A 20,538-nucleotide genomic window follows, 5' to 3' on the forward strand; every position below is an offset into this window, starting at 1 on the left:
TGAGAATTAAAGAAGTCAGGCGTCCACCTGGATAATGAGGATAAGAATTGAAGAAATCAGGCGTCCACCTGGAGAATGAGGATAAGAATTGAAGAAATCAGGCGTCCACCTGGAGAATGAGGATGAGGAATTGAAGAAATCAGGCGTCCACCTGGAGAATGAGGGTAAGAATTAAAGAAGTCAGGCGTCCACCTGGAGAATGAAGATAAGAAAAGAAGAAGTCAGGCATCCACCTGGAGAATGAGGATAAGAATTGAAGAAGTCAGGCGTCCACCTGGATAATGAGGATGAGAATTGAAGAAGTCAGGCGTCCACCTGGATAATGAGGATGAGAATTGAAGAAGTCAGGCGTCCACCTGGAGAATGAGGATAAGAATTGAAGAAGTCAGACGTCCACCTGGAGAATGAGGATAGGAATTGAAGAAGTCAGGCGTCCACCTGGAGAATGAGGATAAGAAAAGAAGAAGTCAGACATCCACCTGGAGAATGAGGATAAGAATTGAAGAAGTCAGGCGTCCACCTGGATAATGAGGATGAGAATTGAAGAAGTCAGGCGTCCACCTGGATAATGAGGATGAGAATTGAAGAAGTCAGGCGTCCACCTGGAGAATGAGGATAAGAATTGAAGAAGTCAGGCGTCCACCTGGAGAATGAGGATAAGAATTGAAGAAGTCAGGCGTCCACCTGGAGAATGAGGATGAAGAATTAAAGAAGTCAGGCGTCCACCTGGAGAATGAGGATGAGAATTAAAGAAGTCAGGCGTCCACCTGGATAATGAGGATGAGAATTGAAGAAGTCAGGCGTCCACCTGGAGAATGAGGATAAGAATTGAAGAAGTCAGGCGTCCACCTGGAGAATGAGGATAAGAATTAAAGAAGTCAGGCGTCCACCTGGAGAATGAGGATGAAGAATTGAAGAAATCAGGCGCCTACCTGGAGAATGAGGATGAGGAATTGAAGGAATCAGGCGTCCACCTGGAGAATGAGGATAAGAATTAAAGTAGTCAAGCGTCTACCTGGAGAATGAGGATGAGGAATTGAAGGAATCAGGCGTCCACCTGGAGAATGAGGATAAGAATTAAAGTAGTCAAGCGTCCACCTGGAGAATGAGGATAAGAATTAAAGAAGTCAGGCATCCACCTGGAGAATGAGGATAAGAAAAGAAGAAGTCAGACGTCCACTTGGAGAATGAGAATAAGAATTAAAGAAGTCAGGCGTCCACCTGGAGAATGAGGATGAGAAAAGAAGGAATCAGGCGTCCACCTGGAGAATAAGGATGAATAATTAGAGAAGTCAGGCGTCCACCTGGAGAATGAGGATGAAGAATTGAAGAAATCAGGCATCCACCTGGAGAATGAGGATGAGAATTAAAGAAATCAGGCGTCCACCTGGAGAACGAGGATAAGAATTGAAGAAATCAGGCGTCCACCTGGAGAATGAGGATAAGAATTGAAGAAGTCAGGCGTCCACCTGGAGAATGAGGATAAAGAATTTAAGAAGTCAGGCGTCCACCTGGAGAATGAGGATGAATCCGCAGTCAGGCACCCACCTGGAGAACAAGGAAATACAATTGAAGTATTGAAGTCAAAAGCCCGCTCATATGAGAAAGGAGTACACTTAGAATCAATAAAGTAGAGGAGTCCAACAAAATCCCCAGCAAGAAACAACAAGAGTCCCAAACAGATGAAGAAAATACGGGACACGATGAAAAGGAAAACGGAATAAGCCAAATGCCCAAGAGTCACCAAGATATCAAGACAACAAGAAACGCAAGGGCATGATCTAGATAAGATTTTTATAATTCATGTACCATAGTCTAGTTTAGCTTTTTGTGTTACCTTTGAAACAAGGTGTAATAAGGAGGTCAGCAAGCAGTAAAAGCAGCACAAAACAGCAGTAACATCACAGTCCCACGGTAGTCCCAGCTACCCAAAACTTCCCGAACTACATTGACCTGATTCCTTTATAGCCAAGGATATGTAGGAAACCTTTGAAGCAGAGGTTCGGTCAAAATCTTTCAAAAAATGCTTCCCACGGAGTATTTGAACGGGCAAAAATCGCTCGTATCCGCTCACTTTATCTTTGCACGAAAACTCTTCGAGTTTCCGCACAAAGAGGGGCAGCTGTGAGCACGTGATTTTTGCCTTACGAAAAACTACTCCAAAATAAATCAAAAAATAAATTAAATTTCTTTTACTGTGCAATTTTTGAATTTGCGTGATGTTTGTTAAATATTTGTCTTATATCCGTAAATGTTTACTTTGCCATAACAAAATGAAAATAAAAATAAAAATATATGTTGCATGCATATCTAGGATTTGATTATGCATTTAATAATTGATTCAAAAAATAAAATCACAAAAATATGTGTTTGTTCTAGTTTTAATATTTCAATGTGTGATTAATGTGTTGTCTATGTATTAATAGGTAATTTATCTTTGTAAGGGTAATTTTATTTTTATAATTTTAATTAGGAATTTAATTAGAAAATAAAAGAATGGGAAATGATAGAAATGGACCTGGGCCAAGAATTTTTAAACAAAAATCAGGCCCAAATACTCATAGGACCCGGTCCATGTCAACCAGTCCCATACAGGACTCAAACGACATCGCTTCTGGATTGTTAATCTGCGCCGTTGATTCATTGCAATCAAACGGTCCAGTTCAGCCCCTGCATAAATGAAACGACGACGTTTAGGGCAACTAGATCTGAACCGTTCATCCATCTTGATCCCACGGTCTTAAAAACTCACCCAAACCCGATCCGTTTCAACCCCGGGTTGACCCCTTTCCCCAACTTAAATCAAACGATGTCGTTTGGATAAGTGGATTGATCTCATCCGTGCATCTTAATTGATCCAACGGATGAGATCAATCCACCCCACCCCTATATAAGCCCAAACCCCTACCCCGGCCCCCTAACTTAACACCCCCCTCTCCACTGTTCATCATCATCTTCCGAAACCCACCCCTAACCCTAGCCGCCCTAGGATCCCATCGCCTGAAACCCGGCGGCAACAACGCCGCCGGTCACCAAAATAACACCCCAGAACCCCCTGAACATCCTCTATCCAGATATGCTAGCCACTTGGCTCGAATCTTCCTGAAGGTTCTCGAATCTTCATTTGAAGATTCGAGCCAAGCTCAGATCTAAACCAAACAACCCCAAATCGACACCATAGCTTCCCTTAACCACCCTAGGTATGGATCTGTTGTTTGTTTGGTTCGAATCCCCTCAGAACTCTTCGAATCTTCTTTTGAAGGTTCGAACCAAACAAGGACTTACCCAGATTTGTTCTAAACTGACACCAAATGACCCCTAGGCTTCCCTCACCCTTGTGTCGTATTTGGTTCCCCTCGAATCTGACCAGAAATGGTTAAGTCCCAAATCTTCCTGACATTGATCCCTTCACCAAAAATACCCCTATCCCTAATTTTGCGCAATTAGGGATGCGTTCGCTGCCCTGACTATATTTTTAAAAGCAAATTCGGATTATGCGTACGCGCAATTTTGAGCGAATATTTAAGAAAAGGATTTTTTCAAGGATGTTAAAATAATTTCATATAACCCGAGATGTGTAGTTCATTGTCTAAATACAAGAGTGATGATGTTCCTGATTTTATTTTAAATTTCGAACATATATTTTTTAATATAAAACTATAACATAGACAATTTTATTGTGTACACGTATGCGTGGCACGATCCTCTGTAATTATAAAAGATATATAATACGAATATACGTACGCGTAATTCGTCATAAACAATAAGTAAAAGCGGTAGTAAAATCATGCAATAAAAACGTATTTAGTAAACTCAAGATAATTAAGCCAATAATAAAAACAGTTGAGCGACCGTGCTAGAACCACTGAATTCGAAAATGCCTAACACCTTCTTCCGGATTAACAGAATTCCTTACTCAGGATTTCTGGTTCGCAGAATAAATAACAGAGTCATATTCTCCTCGATTCAGGGATTAAAACCGGTGACTTGGGACGCCTTAAAATTCTCAGGTGGCGACTCTGAAGTAATTAAATAAATCCCGTTTCGACTGTCCTTCAATTGGAAAAAACTCCCCACGCGCCCCACGGGCGCGGTAAAAAGGAGGTGCGACACCCTGGATATATCGGGCAAAAGCTACATATCTTAGGTGCTTGATGCTGAAATTCATCTTGATGCGATGGGTCTGGCAGACACCATCAAAGACAAAAATCAGGCATCAAGCCAAGACCGTGCCAAAACAATGATATTCCTACGTTATCACCTTGATGAGGGCCTGAAAATGGAATATCTTGCTGTTAAAGATCCAGTCATACTGTGGAATAATTTGAAAGATAGATATGACCACCTGAAGATGGTCGTTCTTCCACATGCACGATATGATTGGACTCATCTAAGGCTACAAGATTCTAAATCTATCAGTGAGTATAATTCTGTTATGTTCAGAATTATTTCCCAATTGAAGTTATGTGGTGATAATATTACTGATCATGATATGTTGGAGAAAACTTTTACCACTTTTCATGCCTCGAATATGCTCTTGCAGCAGCAATATCGAGAGATGGGATTTAAAAAGTATTCTGAACTTATCTCACATCTTCTTATAGCCGAGCAACATAATGGGCTATTAATGAAAAATCATGAAAGCCGACCTACTGGTTCTTGTCCATTCCCTGAAGTGAATGAGACGAACTTCCACCAGGCTAAACGTGGAAAAGGTCGTGGCCCCAATCGTGGTCATGGCCATGGTCGTGGTCGGGAAAGAAACTCTAATCATGGTAATAATAATACACCAAAGAACACTCATCACCACCAACAGTGGAAAAGGAAGGAACAAAAGCATGAAGCGGTGCAAGCACCAAATGCAGAAAATGCATGCTATAGATATGGAGAAAAAGGGCACTGGTCACGTACCTGTCGTACGCCAAAGCACCTGGTTGAGCTTTATCAAGCCTCTCTAAAGAAGACAGAGAAAAATGTTGAAACAAATTTTATTTCTGAAGATAATTTAGACTTCATGCATTTGGATGTAACTGATTACTTTGCACTCCCAGAAGGAGAAACAAGTCATGTAATCGGTGGTGAATCTGTAGAAATGTAAATATTTTAATTTTTGTTATATGTAATATATAGTATTGTTATGTAATTGTTGTACATAAAGAAAAATTATGATTTGATAATGATGTTTACTATAATATATCTTGTTTATGTCATTTTGAAGAATATGGATAACATTAGTAGATCAACTTAAACTCTAGCAGAGTTTGCAAGAAATATACAACCACAAGAAATGGTTATATTTCGTATATCTCATTGTAATTATATTTTGTTAACTACCAGAAGTGGTATATGCCTATGATCACCGAAAGTGATAATTTAGGCTTTCTATGGTTACAATTGAAAATAAGCTACATAAATATTCTCTATATTAAATGCACGCCTCGATTTGCTTCTGAAGTAGTAAATATTTTAAAAGAGGTTGAGGCGTCACAATTTGATGGATTAATGCGCATTCAGATAATTATGTTCGATTTCCTGAAGGATGAGAACTTTTGATAATATTAATTCATTCCCTGAAGTGAATGTGACAATACTAATAAGTCGGATAAATATGAACGCGCTCTTGATGTGAATACATTATAATTCACCTCCAGAAGAGTTAATATAATTGAGAGAATATATACTCAATATTTCGTATTTTAAATTTGCTCCTGAAGAAGTAACACAATTGAAATTGCCTCCTGAAGTGGAAAAATATTATGAAGAGGAGTTTTCGTGTGCTTAAACAATTGTTTTACATTGTTTATTTGATTGTGATTTTCTCTCATGACACCAGCAGTGTCTGAGCAATATTTGACAGTACAAAATGTATCAACAACTCCTGAAGAGCTAAGTGTTTGCCTAAAGAATACATGACACCAGTAGTGTCAGATAAATATTAGATTGTGGATAATAAATGAAGGCTCTCGAAGAGCTTATATACAAATATGTCATTCATATTATATGATTATGGTCAAAACATATGTTGTAGTAAACCTGAAGTTTACTAATACAAATGGCTATCATATTGAGACTACAAATGATTGGAAGATTGATAATCTTCATGTTTCCACAATCATAGGGGATAAAATAATATGTATGTGAGAAGTTACCCGCCTTATTCTTTAATTTGTACTATATCATGTATCACGGTAAACCAGAAGTTTACTAAAGCAAAAGTTTATGCCTAGTAAACCAGAAGTTTACTAAGAGATAGCACATGACATGATAAACTTGAAGTTTTCATTTGCCATTTTTAAATGAGTTATTTGAGAATTTAGATAAGCATATACTAAAGAACTAGAAGATTCTTCAGGAATTCTCATGTGTTGCTTGTTCTCATAATGAATTGATTATACCAGCTAAAGTTGAGACTAAGGCCCATGATTCTGAAATATATAAAAGGTGAATATGGACCCGTTCACCTATCATGTGAACCACTTATAGGTGCATATATGAGATGGTTACATGTGTAATTATTGTCAACCTGCAGTTTGGCATCTGGAATTGCTTTTCTCGATTAAGAGCATAATTTTCAGATTATGAAATCAAGACAGTTCATCTTGATAATGTTGGTTTATATCCAAGCTGGTTTAGCATTGAATACATCCTATTAATGGCTAAACCATTGCTTATGAGAACAAAACTTCATGTGTTGGTCTAAGATTTTCTAAATTGCATATAGCAGCACTTGTATGCATCAGATCAACAATATATGATAAGTCCTCCCTTCACAATTGGTTTAAGATCAGAAACAAAATATTTTTACTATCTTTTGTTGCGTGGTATATGATTAATTTCTCTACCATAATACACAAAGATATGTTTCCCAAAGATGATTGGGGATATATGTTAGTTTTTCTAACATTTGGGGGATGAAATAAACAGTTGAAAAATATGCTATATGAATCGAATTATCATGATCCTCACTTAGAAGATAATTCAAGTCGAATGCCAGAAGCATTTGCTGATCCAAAATTAAATATCATATTTCAGCTACAAATGCTTCTATTAAAATTAAAGTCCCTGAAGGATAGAGTTTACTGTACGCATGAAGCGTGGTAAACCAATCGGTTCCAAAGGTAACAATCATTGAAAAATAGTAGGAGCTAATGATCAAAATGAGGAGGAAATAAGCTCTAGAAGAGCCCACGACATAACATTTCATGAAACTCCCGAAAAAGTTCAGGTACCTGAAAATAAAGAAAGTGATGAGATCTCCACAAGTTATGTCGCTTCGGAACTGACACAAAATGATCGTCGACGATATATTTAATACAATATAATGCACAATATTGTAAACGATTGTGAGGATCGGACTAGCAGTCCAGACACTTGAAGATGTCATACCATTTAGATACAAGTCTTAACCTATATGACTTATTTGACTAAATCTATATGAAGATACTTGAAGGATTGAAAATGTGTGAAGCATATAATTCAAAGTCTTGAGAAATGTACTCAATCAAATTATAAAGATCTTTGTACGGTTTAAAGCAATCTGTGCGCGTGTGGTATAATCGCCTCAGTAAATATTTGCTGAAAGAAAGTTACATAAATTATGTTATTTGTCCATGTATTTTTATAAAGAAAATGTCATCAAAATTTGTTACACTTGCTGTTTATGTTGGTGACATAAATCTTATTGGAACTCCGGAAGAGCTCCAAGAGGGTCTTAAAAATACTTTTACATGGACAAAGTGTACTCATTAAGTACACCAATGAATATTCAATCACTTGAAGTGAATAAGGATCTGTTCCAACCTCTAGATGAGGATGAGGAGCTCCTTGGTCCTGAAATACTCTATCTCGGTATAGATGATGCACTTATTTATCTTGCTAATGCTAACAAAAGTGGTGCAGATCGTATTGATAATGCCGATGCAGGTTATTTATCCGATACCCATAAAGCTCGATTTCAAACCGGCAAGCAGGGAGTGCATATGATTGAGATCAGTGATTCATTCGAGAAACATGTGGGTTGGAATGTGATAAAAGACTCATAATATTATACAGAGACAATGTTTCATGTATAACACTATTAAAGGGAGGATTTATAAAAGGAGATAGAACAAAGAACATTTCACCAGAATTATTCTACATACATGATCTTCAGGAAAATTGTGACATTGATGTGCATCAAATTAGTTCAAGTGACAATCCAGCAGATTGTCTTTACCAACATCAATTTTTGAGAATATGGTATACAAGAATGGAATGCGGAGACTCAAATATTTGAAATAAGGTTTTCTTCAGGGGGAGTAAAATGCGCGCTGTACTCTTTTTCCCTTACCAAGGTTTTTCCCACAGGGTTTTCCTTATAAGGTTTTTAATGAGGCAGTCAACAATGCGTATTACTAAATATGTATACTCTTTTTCCTTCACTAGGATTTTTTCCCACGTGTTTTTTCATAGTAAGGTTTTAATGAGGCACATTATCTTTTAATGAACATCCAAGGGGGAGTATTATAAATATATTATATTATGGATGTTCATTTAGTACTCCGTTATAAACAAGCTTCCTGAAGAAGCTTATCCATATGAGACTCCACCGTAAATATGTTTATTTATTTAAGTACTCTATTGGAAATAAGCTTCCTGAAGAAGCTTATCACTTCGATACCCGGTTATGGATAAACATTACCCCGGTAGAAGATTATTCATACCGGGTATAATAAGCTTATCCTTTCAGTACCCAGTTATGGATAAATATTATCCCGATAGAAGATTATCCATACCGGGTATAATAAGCTTATCCTTTCAGTACCCAATTATGGATAAATATTATCTCCGGTAGAAGATTATCCATGCAGGGTATAATAAGCTTATCCTTTCAGTACCCAGTTATGGATAAACATTATCCCGGTAGAAGATTATCTATATCGGGTATAATAAGCTTATCCTTTCAGTACTCCGTTATGGATAAACATTGCTCTCAGTAGAATATTATCCATATCTGATATAGTAACAGCTTATAAAGCAACTTACTTTTCGGTTCATTATGTATATCAATTTGAATTCAAATAGTATATCAGTTTCTCCAATACTTTATAGTCTTTATTTTATATCACCTTTCATGTTAACCAAACAAACAACATTTATAGGTGGAGAAAAAGAGAAAATGGAAAGTAAACAACATTTATAGAAATTGTCAAAATTTACAATAAGGAAACAAAAGGAAAATTTGGGAAAAAATAGCACCAAAATACGCGCTTGAATTCATTGCATAAGCTCTAAAAACAAACTCTCTATCTATTGAAATCATCACTGCTACACAAAGGTCACCGGAAACCATGGCGTCACCGTCGTCAACGGCGGCGACAAACGTCATGTTAGCAATCTTCGAGAAGAAAACCGTATCACTCGATCTCTACCGTCCGTTACGAAACTACATCGCTTTCAACTACTCCGAACGGGAAGCTCAAAACCTCGAAGATGATCTCCAAACTCTCAAGCAATACCGCTCCGAAATCGAACGCGTTCCGGCCGCTTCGCTCCCTGCTCGCCGTGACATTCTGCAAAATTACTATAAAGCCCTCTGTGCTGTTGAATCTCGTTTTCCGATCTCACCTGATAAAGATCACATCAATTCCGTGTTTTTTACTTGGTACGATACGTTCAAGAACAAGCAGAAAGCTGTGCAACAGAATATTCATCTAGGTATATTGAAGTACATTTGACTTCAAAATTCAAATTATGCTTACAATAGGTGATGCGTGAATTACAATTTAGAATTGCTTCACACTTGCTTTGAGCTTCTACATTGTTCATACTTTCTCTTTTCTTCCCTTCTCCTTTGCTTCTTTTTTATTGTACAACTTATAATGCAGAAGTAGAACTTAGAATTGCGTCGTACTTTATCTTAAGCTGCTACATATATTGGTCTTACTTTCCTTTCCAAATGAATTAAGCATCTTGGAATTTGGATTTGGGATAACGTTGGAACTTGCTCCAGAGATATTAAAACTTTGAAAAGATTTTGAACTTTAAAAAGATTAAAATTTTAATCGCCTGTTGCAGATAGTAAAGAGATTATTTGGAGGTTGGTCCTTTTGGTTTGGATTCTGGAAACTGGATCGGATTATTTAGAAATGCTGTTATTAGTTAATGGACTCTATCAGTTTCATTGAAATAATTTGGTTAGTTGCTAAAGTTGATATTTTCGAAGAGTAACTATTACAGCATAGTCAAAAGTGAAAAGCGAAAAAAGCGCTAAAGTTTGTTGGGGCTTTAAGCACAAAGCCTCAATGGAGAAAAACAAAAATAGCAAAAAATTATGTAACTGCAAACACTAACAATAATTATTTGGACAAAAGAATGAAACTTAAGCTATATATATGATGTTGTGCACTTTAAGACAGAACCAATCACCACCAATGGAAGTGCACATGCCTTAGCACCTTGACGCCTACACTAAAGCGCCAATTAAGTGAGGCGAAGCGCACAACCTGGACTTACTGAGTTTCAGGGCTTAAACTCACTTGAAGTGAGCCTTTAGCAACACTGGTAACTTATCGTTCTATTTGGACATCTAGTTTAGTAGACAGCAGTGATTATATAAGTAGAAAGTCCAAAACCAAACAGAGCAAAGGTATTTAATAATTAGTCTCATTTCAATATCTAAATGATCATTAAAATTCAAACATGTACCTTCTCAATATAATATGGCGATCTTATGAATTGACAGAAGTCAATTTATGCTTAGTATCATCTTGCTATATTAGTAATCTAGCTTTTTATTTTTTGGTTTGCCGCAGAGAAAGCTGCAGTTTTGTTCAATTTGGGAGCAGTGCACAGTCAGATGGGTTTGAGTTTGGATCGATCAGCTGTGGAGGGGCGAAGGCAGGCATCACATTCCTTTATTGCTGCAGCTGGGGCTTTTGCGTTCCTGAGAGACAATGTGGCAATGAAGGCATCAATGGGTAGCTCCACCACGGTTGACATGTCAGTGGAATGTGCTGGGATGTTGGAAAGACTCATGCTAGCTCAGGCTCAGGAGTGCGTTTTTGAGAATACTATTGCCAAGGGAAGCACCCCTGGAGTCTGTGCAAAGATTTCAAGACAGGTTCTCTATTGGTTATAATACCTTATTTATTTCAGCCTTTGCCACTTCATACTTTCTGTGGTTTAGTCAACATTTTATTTGATTGTATGGAAATAACAAACACTCGACTTGCAGACGATTCAACGAAATGCATTCTTGATATTTGATAATATATTAAAAATAGCCATTCTGGATATTATGTTGGCAATGACATTTTCTGATTTGTCTGCTGTTTTGGTGTAAGTTGGTGAATTTTCTCTTTGCACTAATACATGCAACATGTAATTTTAAAATGAGCACTGCACATATGATTACAGGCAGGGATTTATTACGAGGAAGCTTTGGCAGCATTAAATGTTGCACCTCTGAACTACCACTTTGATAAGGGTTGGCTGGCTCATGTTCAGCTCAAGGCAGCCTTGTTTTATGCTGAGGCCTGCTATAGGTACGGTATGGAGCTCCACGATAAAGAAGAAATTGCAGAGGAAATTGCGAGGTTGAAGAGTGGGATTAGTGCATTGTCTGAGGCCAAAAAAACATCACCAAAGGGAGCAGCGCAGCAGCTCTTGGATGCAATTAATAAGCTCGAGGCTAATTTAAATCAAAACTTGGCGAGAGCTGTGAAGGAGAATGATAGAGTATACCTCATGAGAGTTCCTCAAGCCAGTTCTCTGGCTCCTCTTCCAGCATTTTCATTGGTCAAACCTATGCCAATGAATGATGTCCTGGATGCAAGCAAGGAGAAGATGTTTGCCAGTCTTGTTCCTGATAACAGCGCTAAAGCTCTTTCTAGGTACACCGAAATGGTTGATGACGTCATTAGGTCTCAAGCTGAGAGATTGCAACGGGGAAGTGAGCTAGCTCGAGTTAGGCTCAGGGAAATGGACTTGCCTGATTCTATTCTTGCTTTGGAGGGAAACTTGACTCTGCCCATGGCCTTAAAAGAAGATGTAGAGGCAGTTCAAGTTTGTGGTGGTCCAGCTGGTTTAGAAGCTGAGCTGCAGCAGCTCAAAGATCTGAAGAGGGTGAACCAGGAATTACTGGTCCAAACTGAGGAGCTTTTGCAAAAAGAAGCAACAGAAGATTCTCAATTTAGAAGTCAATTTGGAACACGATGGACAAGGCCTCAATCTAGTACTCTAACAAAGAACCTACAGGACAGATTGAACAGGTTTGCAGCTAACTTGAAGCAAGCTGCAGAGAGTGATGCCAGGATTGAACGATCTGTGAGGGATCATTCAGCACTCATGTCAATCCTTGATCGCCATCCAGTATGTATTTATTTAGCATTTAGATTCTTTGTGAAACCTTATTTTAGATAACTAGTCATGTGATGCATATTTAGCTCTGTCAAATGAACTTTACTCATCAAGACATGTAGAAAAGATATCTGACGTTCCATGCTGTTGGTTCTGTAAATAGACATATTATTAGTGGGTGTTCTTAGGATAGTTGTCAAATTGTGGAAATTGAGTTCATGAGCTTTCAAAGATAAAATCTGTCGATAGCTTGTGCCATTGGGAGAGCTTGGTGATTTTCTTAGTATGTATTTAATATATGCTGCCATTCTTATTTTAACTGGTTAAAATGACTAGATTTGAATTCGTAGATATCTGATTTTGACTACACAACTTTGAAGTGCTTGCTCCTTAGTTTGTTGTATGTATAGGCCATGTTATAGTTAAAGTCATTACTTACATAATTATATATCTCCTGGAGTGGCTAGCAGAAGCATAGGCTAACCTGTGTATTTTTCTCTATGATAGATTGAATCAGCTCTTCCAACCTTGGCAAGACCAATCATGTCGTTGGATGCCAATGAAGATGCCATTGCGGGAGCTCTGAAGCAGAGCTTGGTAAGACGAGTTAGCCAGACTACATTGTGTTACCGTTCTTCCTGTATCCTTTATTATGGGTTATGTTGCAACCGTGTTTCTAGAGTTGCTATAGAATATTCTCTTGAAAATACCTCACTACGGATGCTTATTAAAGAAAGATACGGGTTAATATAACCTATTTATTTAAAAGAAAGTATACAGCACCTATATGTTTTCTTATAAAGGTATAGCTGCTTTCAGTTTGAAAATTGTCTAATTACTTGTAATACAGAATGAAGTACTTTTTTTCTTCAGATACTCCATGTAAAAATTTATGCTGCTAGTGGTGTATTAAAAGAATACTCTATTAGTGAATACAAAAAGAGAACATGAACATCGTAAGTAACAACAGTAGAAAAGAAAGCTTAACAACAAGCCTCATTAATGAAGTTCAATAAATTTGAGCAATTGTATCCTGATAATCTTGTTTAAAGTCCTCTCGGGTCGAACAAATCAATGGGCAAGTTTGGGGTGTTGTGAAGCATGTAAGCCTTGCATGTTGCAAAAGTAGTTTGGAAAATAATGACAGATGCAAAAATAGTTCAATTTCTTCCTGTCTGCCTAAGCCCTGGTAGACAACGTTACCTGGTACTTGTGCTGGTGGGAGGTAGCTGGTGGAATAGTTGAGGTGCGTACAAGATGGCCCCGGATATTATTATTGTATAAAAAGACAGTGACTTTTGTTGGATCCATTTTGTGGAATATTTTGTTTACTGGATGAACAATCTTTAAGTTGCAGCCACAATAATAGTTTCCACAGATTTGTGTTGTGTCTTAGGTCACAGGTTCAAGCTCCCACACCATGCAAAGCAAAGCCTGATAATTAAGTGGAGAAGGGTAGAGGGGCGGGCCCATTATCCACCGAGTTTCGAAGGCTGCGGTTGGTCCAAAGGATCGGCCCCAGACGGATTTCTCGGTCATCAAAAAAATAATATTTTCCACAGAAATATTTCTCAAAAAATAAAAATAAAGAAATAACTACCTCCACAAACTCATTCAAGTTAGTGGTGCTTATATTTGCAGAGACAATTAGAAGGTCTTGGTGCTCAGCGGGCAGGGCTCGAAGATATGCTGAAAGAGATGAAGAGAAAGGTATGATAACATAGCCACTTGTACCTTACTGTAACTTTTGACTTCTTATTTTAAAGAGGTGGGCATATTTTTAAGTCCGAAACTTTTAGTTAATATATAGTCATTATGTATGTACTGTTTTTGCTCATAGGATTGTTGAACAAGTATGATCTTTTGAATTCCTCGAAAGAAGGGAAACAAAGGTTATTGCTAGTTCACATGTAAGAGGTCTTATTTTGTCTGCTACTTGACAGTACTTATCATGGTAAAAGCACATAAGCTTGCACCAAAGTGAGCAAAATAATATGTTTGCTTAAAGTATTGTGGACTAGTAAATAAATCCTCATTTGCTTAACAACCCAAAAAATAAAGAGGAACATTGCATTTGGTTGTCCTGGTAATGATGGCCTATTCATTGTATGTTAGTGAATTTCTTTTGGTGCAGCTAATTTTATGTGCTAGGTCCTTCTGGGGGCATTATAGTGTATCATGACCCTAGTTTTGGTTATATATTTTAGCTACTTCTTGTTAAGTCTACCAGATTCTCAGAGCTTCCATTTCCTTTTGGAGCTTAGGAAGTCAAACAGATTCCTCCTTAGTACATTTAAAATAGCATTACTCTTAAAGAAGCTAACACATAAGGTTAACACTACATCATTCGATTCAGTGGTTGCTCTTCAATCGTCATCCATCTGCAACAGGTCACTGAAAATGAATTGCACTTTGTCTTGGTCAAACATTTCTGTTTCCATCGGAAAGGTGCTTGTTTCTTGGTATTTGTTCTGCTTCTTTGCTCACTGATCCAGGATCGGCGAGATCCAGCTTTACCATTTATATTGTGGGGTATTGCACAGGATGATATACTTCCTAAGCTGATGACATCCACTGGTTCCCATGAGGATCTATTCAGAAAGGAGATTGCAAAATATGATCATATTTGTGAAGAAATTGCACAGAACCTTGAGGCGCAAGAACAACTGTTGCTGCAAATTCAGGTCCGATATAAAGTTTCTATATCTGGGAAATTTCTTTTTACTACTCTTTTCTTTCTGATGCTGAAGCATCTGCATTAAGCTTTAAATATCATGACTATTCTAGGGATATTGATCTGCTAAATTGATGATGCATGCATTGCACATTCTAGCCTTTTGCATTTTCTTCCTTTTCCGTGTTTAAATATTTTATTTATCTGGCTTGATATTTTGGAGTAGTATGGGAACAATAAAAAATGCTTAAACATTTGAGGATCTTTGTGGAAAATTAAAGCCGAATGATAAAAAATCCCATTCTCTGAGCAGAACAACTTACAATGACTTTATTATTTCAATGTATTTCTTTGAATCCTCTCTAACAATATTTTTCATTTGCAGACTCAAAATGAGGATTTTGCTTCCATTTTCAATCTTGAGGATTATAAAGGTACGTTTTAATCTGCTCTATCTTTCAGGGATATTGTCTGAAGCATTGTGAAGCTTTGATTTTTACTGTTCCTTGTGGCACTGGGAAACAAGTTTTGTATGTGCACTTGTTCACTTTACTAACTGGAAAAGATATTTAGTAGGTTGCAGTCTCTTGTTTTTGCAAGTTGGTTCCCCCAGGAACATGGTGAACTGCTGGCTCACCCATATTAAGATATGTTTCCACTTTTATGATCTGCATTTGCTGGACGGGATGCGCGAGGCTCTGGGTTGTTGCTCCAGGGTGTCTGTTTTTTCAGTTATGAGTGAACCTTTACCACTTTAAAAGTTCAGCTCAGGAAATATGTCATTACAAGATGAAGGGAAAAAAAGAGGGTAACTCAATATGAGCATGACTGATCAATGTGGATGGTTTTCAAAGGAGGTGACTTCGATTTAGAGAAAAAGTTTGTGGAAAAGGATTACGGGGACAAAATATTTTTTAAAAAAAATAAAAAAATTCAGGGTTTCTGCTAGGAATTGTGAGGTTTTTGCTTGAAATGTCATGTGGTGATACAACATTGAAAGATACTAACAAGAGACTTTTTCACTAACGCAAATAAAATGTCAATTAGGAAAGACCAATTTAGTATTTTCTTATTTAGCAATATGAGAAGCGCAGAAACATAATGACCCAAAAGTAATGAGCGTGGAATTCCTTGTGCACCCTACACATTTTAGAAATCAGGGACACCCTAAGCAGCTATGGAATTAAGTCAAAATGCATGTATAATATTGTCAATGAGTCAGGAATTGTAGAAGCTTTCTGCTTCCCTGTGCAGCCACCTTCAACAAAGGAACAATGACCATCTTTAACCCAAATATAATTGTAGATATCTGATTTGTTTTACTCTCAAATGTTGTTGCTATTAGTGTTCCAATGGTGATTTCTAATTCCAACAGTATTAGTAAATTTTTATTAGCTCAATGTGTATGTCTAAATGTTACAGCATCCCGCGAGCGAATCTATAAGCAAATTGAAGCTGCCATTTCAAAATACCGAGAAATAAAGGAGAATATCAATGAGGGATTGAAGTTCTATGTTACACTTCAGGTATGAGATTTCGCATCTGTTAGAGAACTTGGGGGGGGGGGGTTGACTAGCCTACTTCGATGGATTTTATTCATGGTTAAATTCCTCTTTCCAATTAAATCTTAAGCTTGTAAGCCTAATGAATGTGCTCAAATCTTTGATGGTATTCCAATACCGCTAAAGACCATTCAATGGGTAACCTCTTTTAAATGGTATCTGAAGTAGGATAGGGCATGAAGTTTAGTTGCACCTAATTATCAGTTTACTAGCTTGTATTAATTAAAAAAGAAAAATTGACCATTTGCATATTATTTCCAAATGAAAATAGAAGTGTTTGTTATATCGTATTCTATTATTGAAAAAACATATTCTCTGAATTAACCTGTCGTTGAGTTGTTTTCTCTCTTTTTAGGGTTAAGTTTCATTTTCTATTACATGTTAATTTTAAATATATGGTCTGATCTAATTTATCAAATACGACATGAGAATTTATAATTCTCCAGTGTGTATATCTGCATATGATAATTATTTGAAAGTTGTAAGAAAGTCGAAAAAGGAACTTATTGAGTGAATTCTTCTGTGGTTTCGTTTCATTGAGACCTCATTTTTTGTGTGCTACCAACTATATTTAAGCTATCTTACTTTTTGTTTCACTTCTTAGTTGTGTCACTTCTTTTCATCTCAGTTTATGTTGTGGCTTTCCACATGGTAATATAATCACTCCATAAAGTTGTTCTTGACTTTTTTAACCTATCAAAAAAACAAAGAAGTTATTCTTCACTTTTAAAATGCTAGCGAGGAATTTGTAACACTCTCTTCTTTTAAACAAATGGGCCTTCTTTTTGCGATATTTAATGTTCCTCTCTACCTTTTAAATATTATTGGTAGCACCTATTCAAACTATTTTCAATGAATTTATGTTTTTCTTTTTGTAAGTATTATTCCCACTTTAAACTATAGTTACATTATGAGAGCTAATTATAACCATTAACCACCAAGCGTAATGTACTTTTTTCACTTTGGTTCATGTTCTATTTGCTTGTAACTTTTCTTTATACTCCTAAATATACCTGCTTAATCATCTAAGGTAAAGAGAAACTACTACAGTAAGACCCAAAAAGAAGATATGATATTCTTGTTGTTTTCTGCATTATCTTATCTTTCGGTTAACAGCTTAGCCGATTCTAAAACTTTCAAGAATTCAAATTTAACAACTAAATAATAATTTACACATGTGCCTTGATTTATATATGAATGCCATTTGATTGTACAAGTTTTTGTTATCGATTTTTTATTATACATAGTCCTGGTCTTTTGTGCTTCCTAACTAATTTCATCACTCAATTTATAGAAACTAATTCTTACCCTAGTACGTGTGTAGGGAACATAGGTAGCAATCGAACTTGTTAGGAATATAACTACTTTCCAAATATATAGGAGTATTATATGCTAGAAACAAATGAAGAAGGATAAGGATTATACTGGGATTCTAAAGCACAAAAACCGAACGAAAGCACTAAGTTGGTCTAGAATCAGGATGGAAAGGGAATGTGCGTTTAGCTTAGAATTTCTTTTACATAATTGATTTTCGTTTTAGTTGGTTTGAATACTCACTGTGACTGCCGACTTAGGCAGGTCTTGCTCAATATCTTATTTCTCTATTGTCCCCGAGCTAATCTCATTTCAAATATGATATCTATTTGCTCCTACAATGGAGGATGAGGAACTGACATTCAATTTTTCATGGGTTAAACAGGATGCGATCACAAATGTAAAGCAACAGTGCAGTGATTTTGTGATGACAAGAAACATACAGTGTCGAGAAATGATGGATGAGGTTCAGAGACAAATTTCAGGTCTCAGTTTCCAGGACAATAAAGGTTCAAATGGCTATAATTATACTTCTGTTCCTCAGTCCCATCAGGTGCCAAGATCCAATCCCCAACCGCCAACAGACCCTGCGAATATGCCCAACGCTGTTCGACCCCAGACTCCTACTTACCACCCCCCTCAGCAGCCCGCAATGGCTGGTAACCCGCAGCAGCCCACGATGCCTGGTTATACTCAAAATCCGCCACCTTATGGTCCTCCTCAGCAGCCTACACCGCCTTACCATTTGCAAGCTTCCGGTCCCCCATATCCACCGCCTCAACATCAACAACAACCACCACCGAACCACGAGTATGGCCAACCTGCGTATCCTGGATGGCGGGGTCCCTATTATAATGCACCTCCACAGCAGCCTGCACCTCCTCAGCAACCGGGTTCTATGCCTCGACCTCCTTATACCGTCCCTTCTCCATATCATCCTCCTCACCATCAGAGTGGCTATTACCGCCAATGATAGTTTTCCTATTTGTCTTCATGTGCATCCTTGACAATTTTGGTCTCAGTAAGTTTTTGAGTCATTCTCTAAAGGGGATTCGATACCCTTGTGGTCCGGCCCTTCCCCGGACCCCGTGCATAGCGCGAGCTTAGTGCACCGGGCTGCCCTTTTTTTCTAAAGGGGATTCGATCAGGTAGTCTTCTCCATTGATGCTAGCTCTCCATTGGCTCACATTACAACTTATGCAAGTTAATACATCTAGGTTTACTTGTTTGTATAGGTTTGGTCTCTTTGCATGATCATGCTTTATTCAGTGCAACTCTCCTCAAATGTATTTTGGATCAGTAATTTAAAATTCTAGTGCTTAGTAAACAATAAAGCGTGATGTTTAGGTGTTTATTGACCTCCCTTCCATTGTTTAAGAACATAAGCATATACTACTTAACTAGAAAGAACACTATACTATAGTGAAAACCTACTATAAATTTACTCCACCTATATGGATTTTCAACAATTCTCTGATTTTAGTTTTTTGGTGGCACCATAGTTTAACTGTATAAGTTTCAGAATACTTTACTGCTTGGCTGTCTTTAAAATGTGATGTTAAAACAATAGCTTTCTAATTAAAATTTCCTTAGCAGGAACGCCTCTTCTGATCTATTCGTGCAGACAAGTATTAAAGGTTCAGGTTTTTGATTAAAAGAAAAAGTATTAAAGGTTCAGTCAGCATACAGATTTACAGTCATTAACTAAGCAGTAAAACCAAAAAAGAGAGAAAAAGTAATTGGGGAGAGATATAATGAATTTAATCAACTCTTAAAGTAATGTTCATGTCTTCAAGTGCCACAAGCTACTTTCTCCATTTGAAATATATGCAATTAGATCACTAGATCTCACACTAGTACGCACACAAAAAATGGGCATAATCATTAATTCTTGTTTTATGACCTCGAAATAAAAAAACGATATTATTCATGGTGAGTGGTGCTCACAAGTCCATATCCGATGGATCCATCAATTTTTAGGCCAATCAGAGTCCGTCAACCAAAATCAGGAAAATCATCACGCATATAAACACACGAAAAAATGACATAATCATTAATTATTGTCTCGTGACCTTGAAATGCCAAAAAACAATGTTAGTCATGGCGAAGCATGACGAGTATTATTTACCAGGCCGTTTCCGATAGACCCACCAAATTTCAGATCAATCGGATGCCGTCAACTTTTTGAGCACCATAGGATTCAAGTGGTCGTACATAGCACGAATAGGTTCTATCTGACCATATATAGTATTCTCGTGACACCGAAACGCAAAAAAAAAAAAGATGCTAGTCATGGTGAGTATTGCCTACAAGATAGTATCTGTTGATTCCATCAATATTTAGGCCAACTGGAGTCTATCAATAAAATTTAGAAAAATCATCATGCATAAACACACGAGAAAAAATTGCCATAATAATTAATTCCTATTTTATGACCCCGAAACACCAAAAAAATCATAGTAGTCACAGCGAGTATTTCTCACAAGACCGTATATGATGGATCTAGCAATTATTAGGCCAATCGGAATTCATCAACCAAATTCAGAGAACTATCATGTATATAAACACACGTAAAAAATAGACATAATCATTAATTCCTGTTTGATGACCCCAAAACATCAAAAAATGATGTTCGTCGTGGCGAAGCAT

The 20,538-nt window shown here is 37.2% G+C and overlaps 1 protein-coding gene and 1 long non-coding RNA gene across 2 annotated transcripts; both read left to right on the forward strand.

Moving 5' to 3' along the window:
* Positions 1-9,198: 9,198 nt before the first annotated feature.
* Positions 9,199-19,241, forward strand: LOC107771400 (vacuolar-sorting protein BRO1). Its single transcript, XM_075239947.1, has 9 exons — positions 9,199-9,696; positions 10,794-11,101; positions 11,398-12,351; positions 12,847-12,936; positions 13,981-14,049; positions 14,883-15,023; positions 15,399-15,447; positions 16,436-16,539; positions 18,275-19,241. The coding sequence occupies exons 1-9, from the start codon at positions 9,330-9,332 to the stop codon at positions 18,860-18,862; spliced, it is 2,670 nt and encodes an 889-aa protein (XP_075096048.1). The 5' UTR covers positions 9,199-9,329; the 3' UTR covers positions 18,863-19,241.
* LOC142174177 (uncharacterized) lies at positions 13,458-13,952 on the forward strand. Its single transcript, XR_012703523.1, has 2 exons — positions 13,458-13,585; positions 13,718-13,952. It is a non-coding gene; the product is annotated as an uncharacterized LOC142174177 (long non-coding RNA).
* Positions 19,242-20,538: the final 1,297 nt, after the last annotated feature.

The sequence above is a fragment of the Nicotiana tabacum genome, chromosome 20 (assembly GCF_000715075.1).
Source record: "Nicotiana tabacum cultivar K326 chromosome 20, ASM71507v2, whole genome shotgun sequence".
In the NCBI taxonomy this organism is placed as follows: Eukaryota; Viridiplantae; Streptophyta; class Magnoliopsida; order Solanales; family Solanaceae; genus Nicotiana; species Nicotiana tabacum.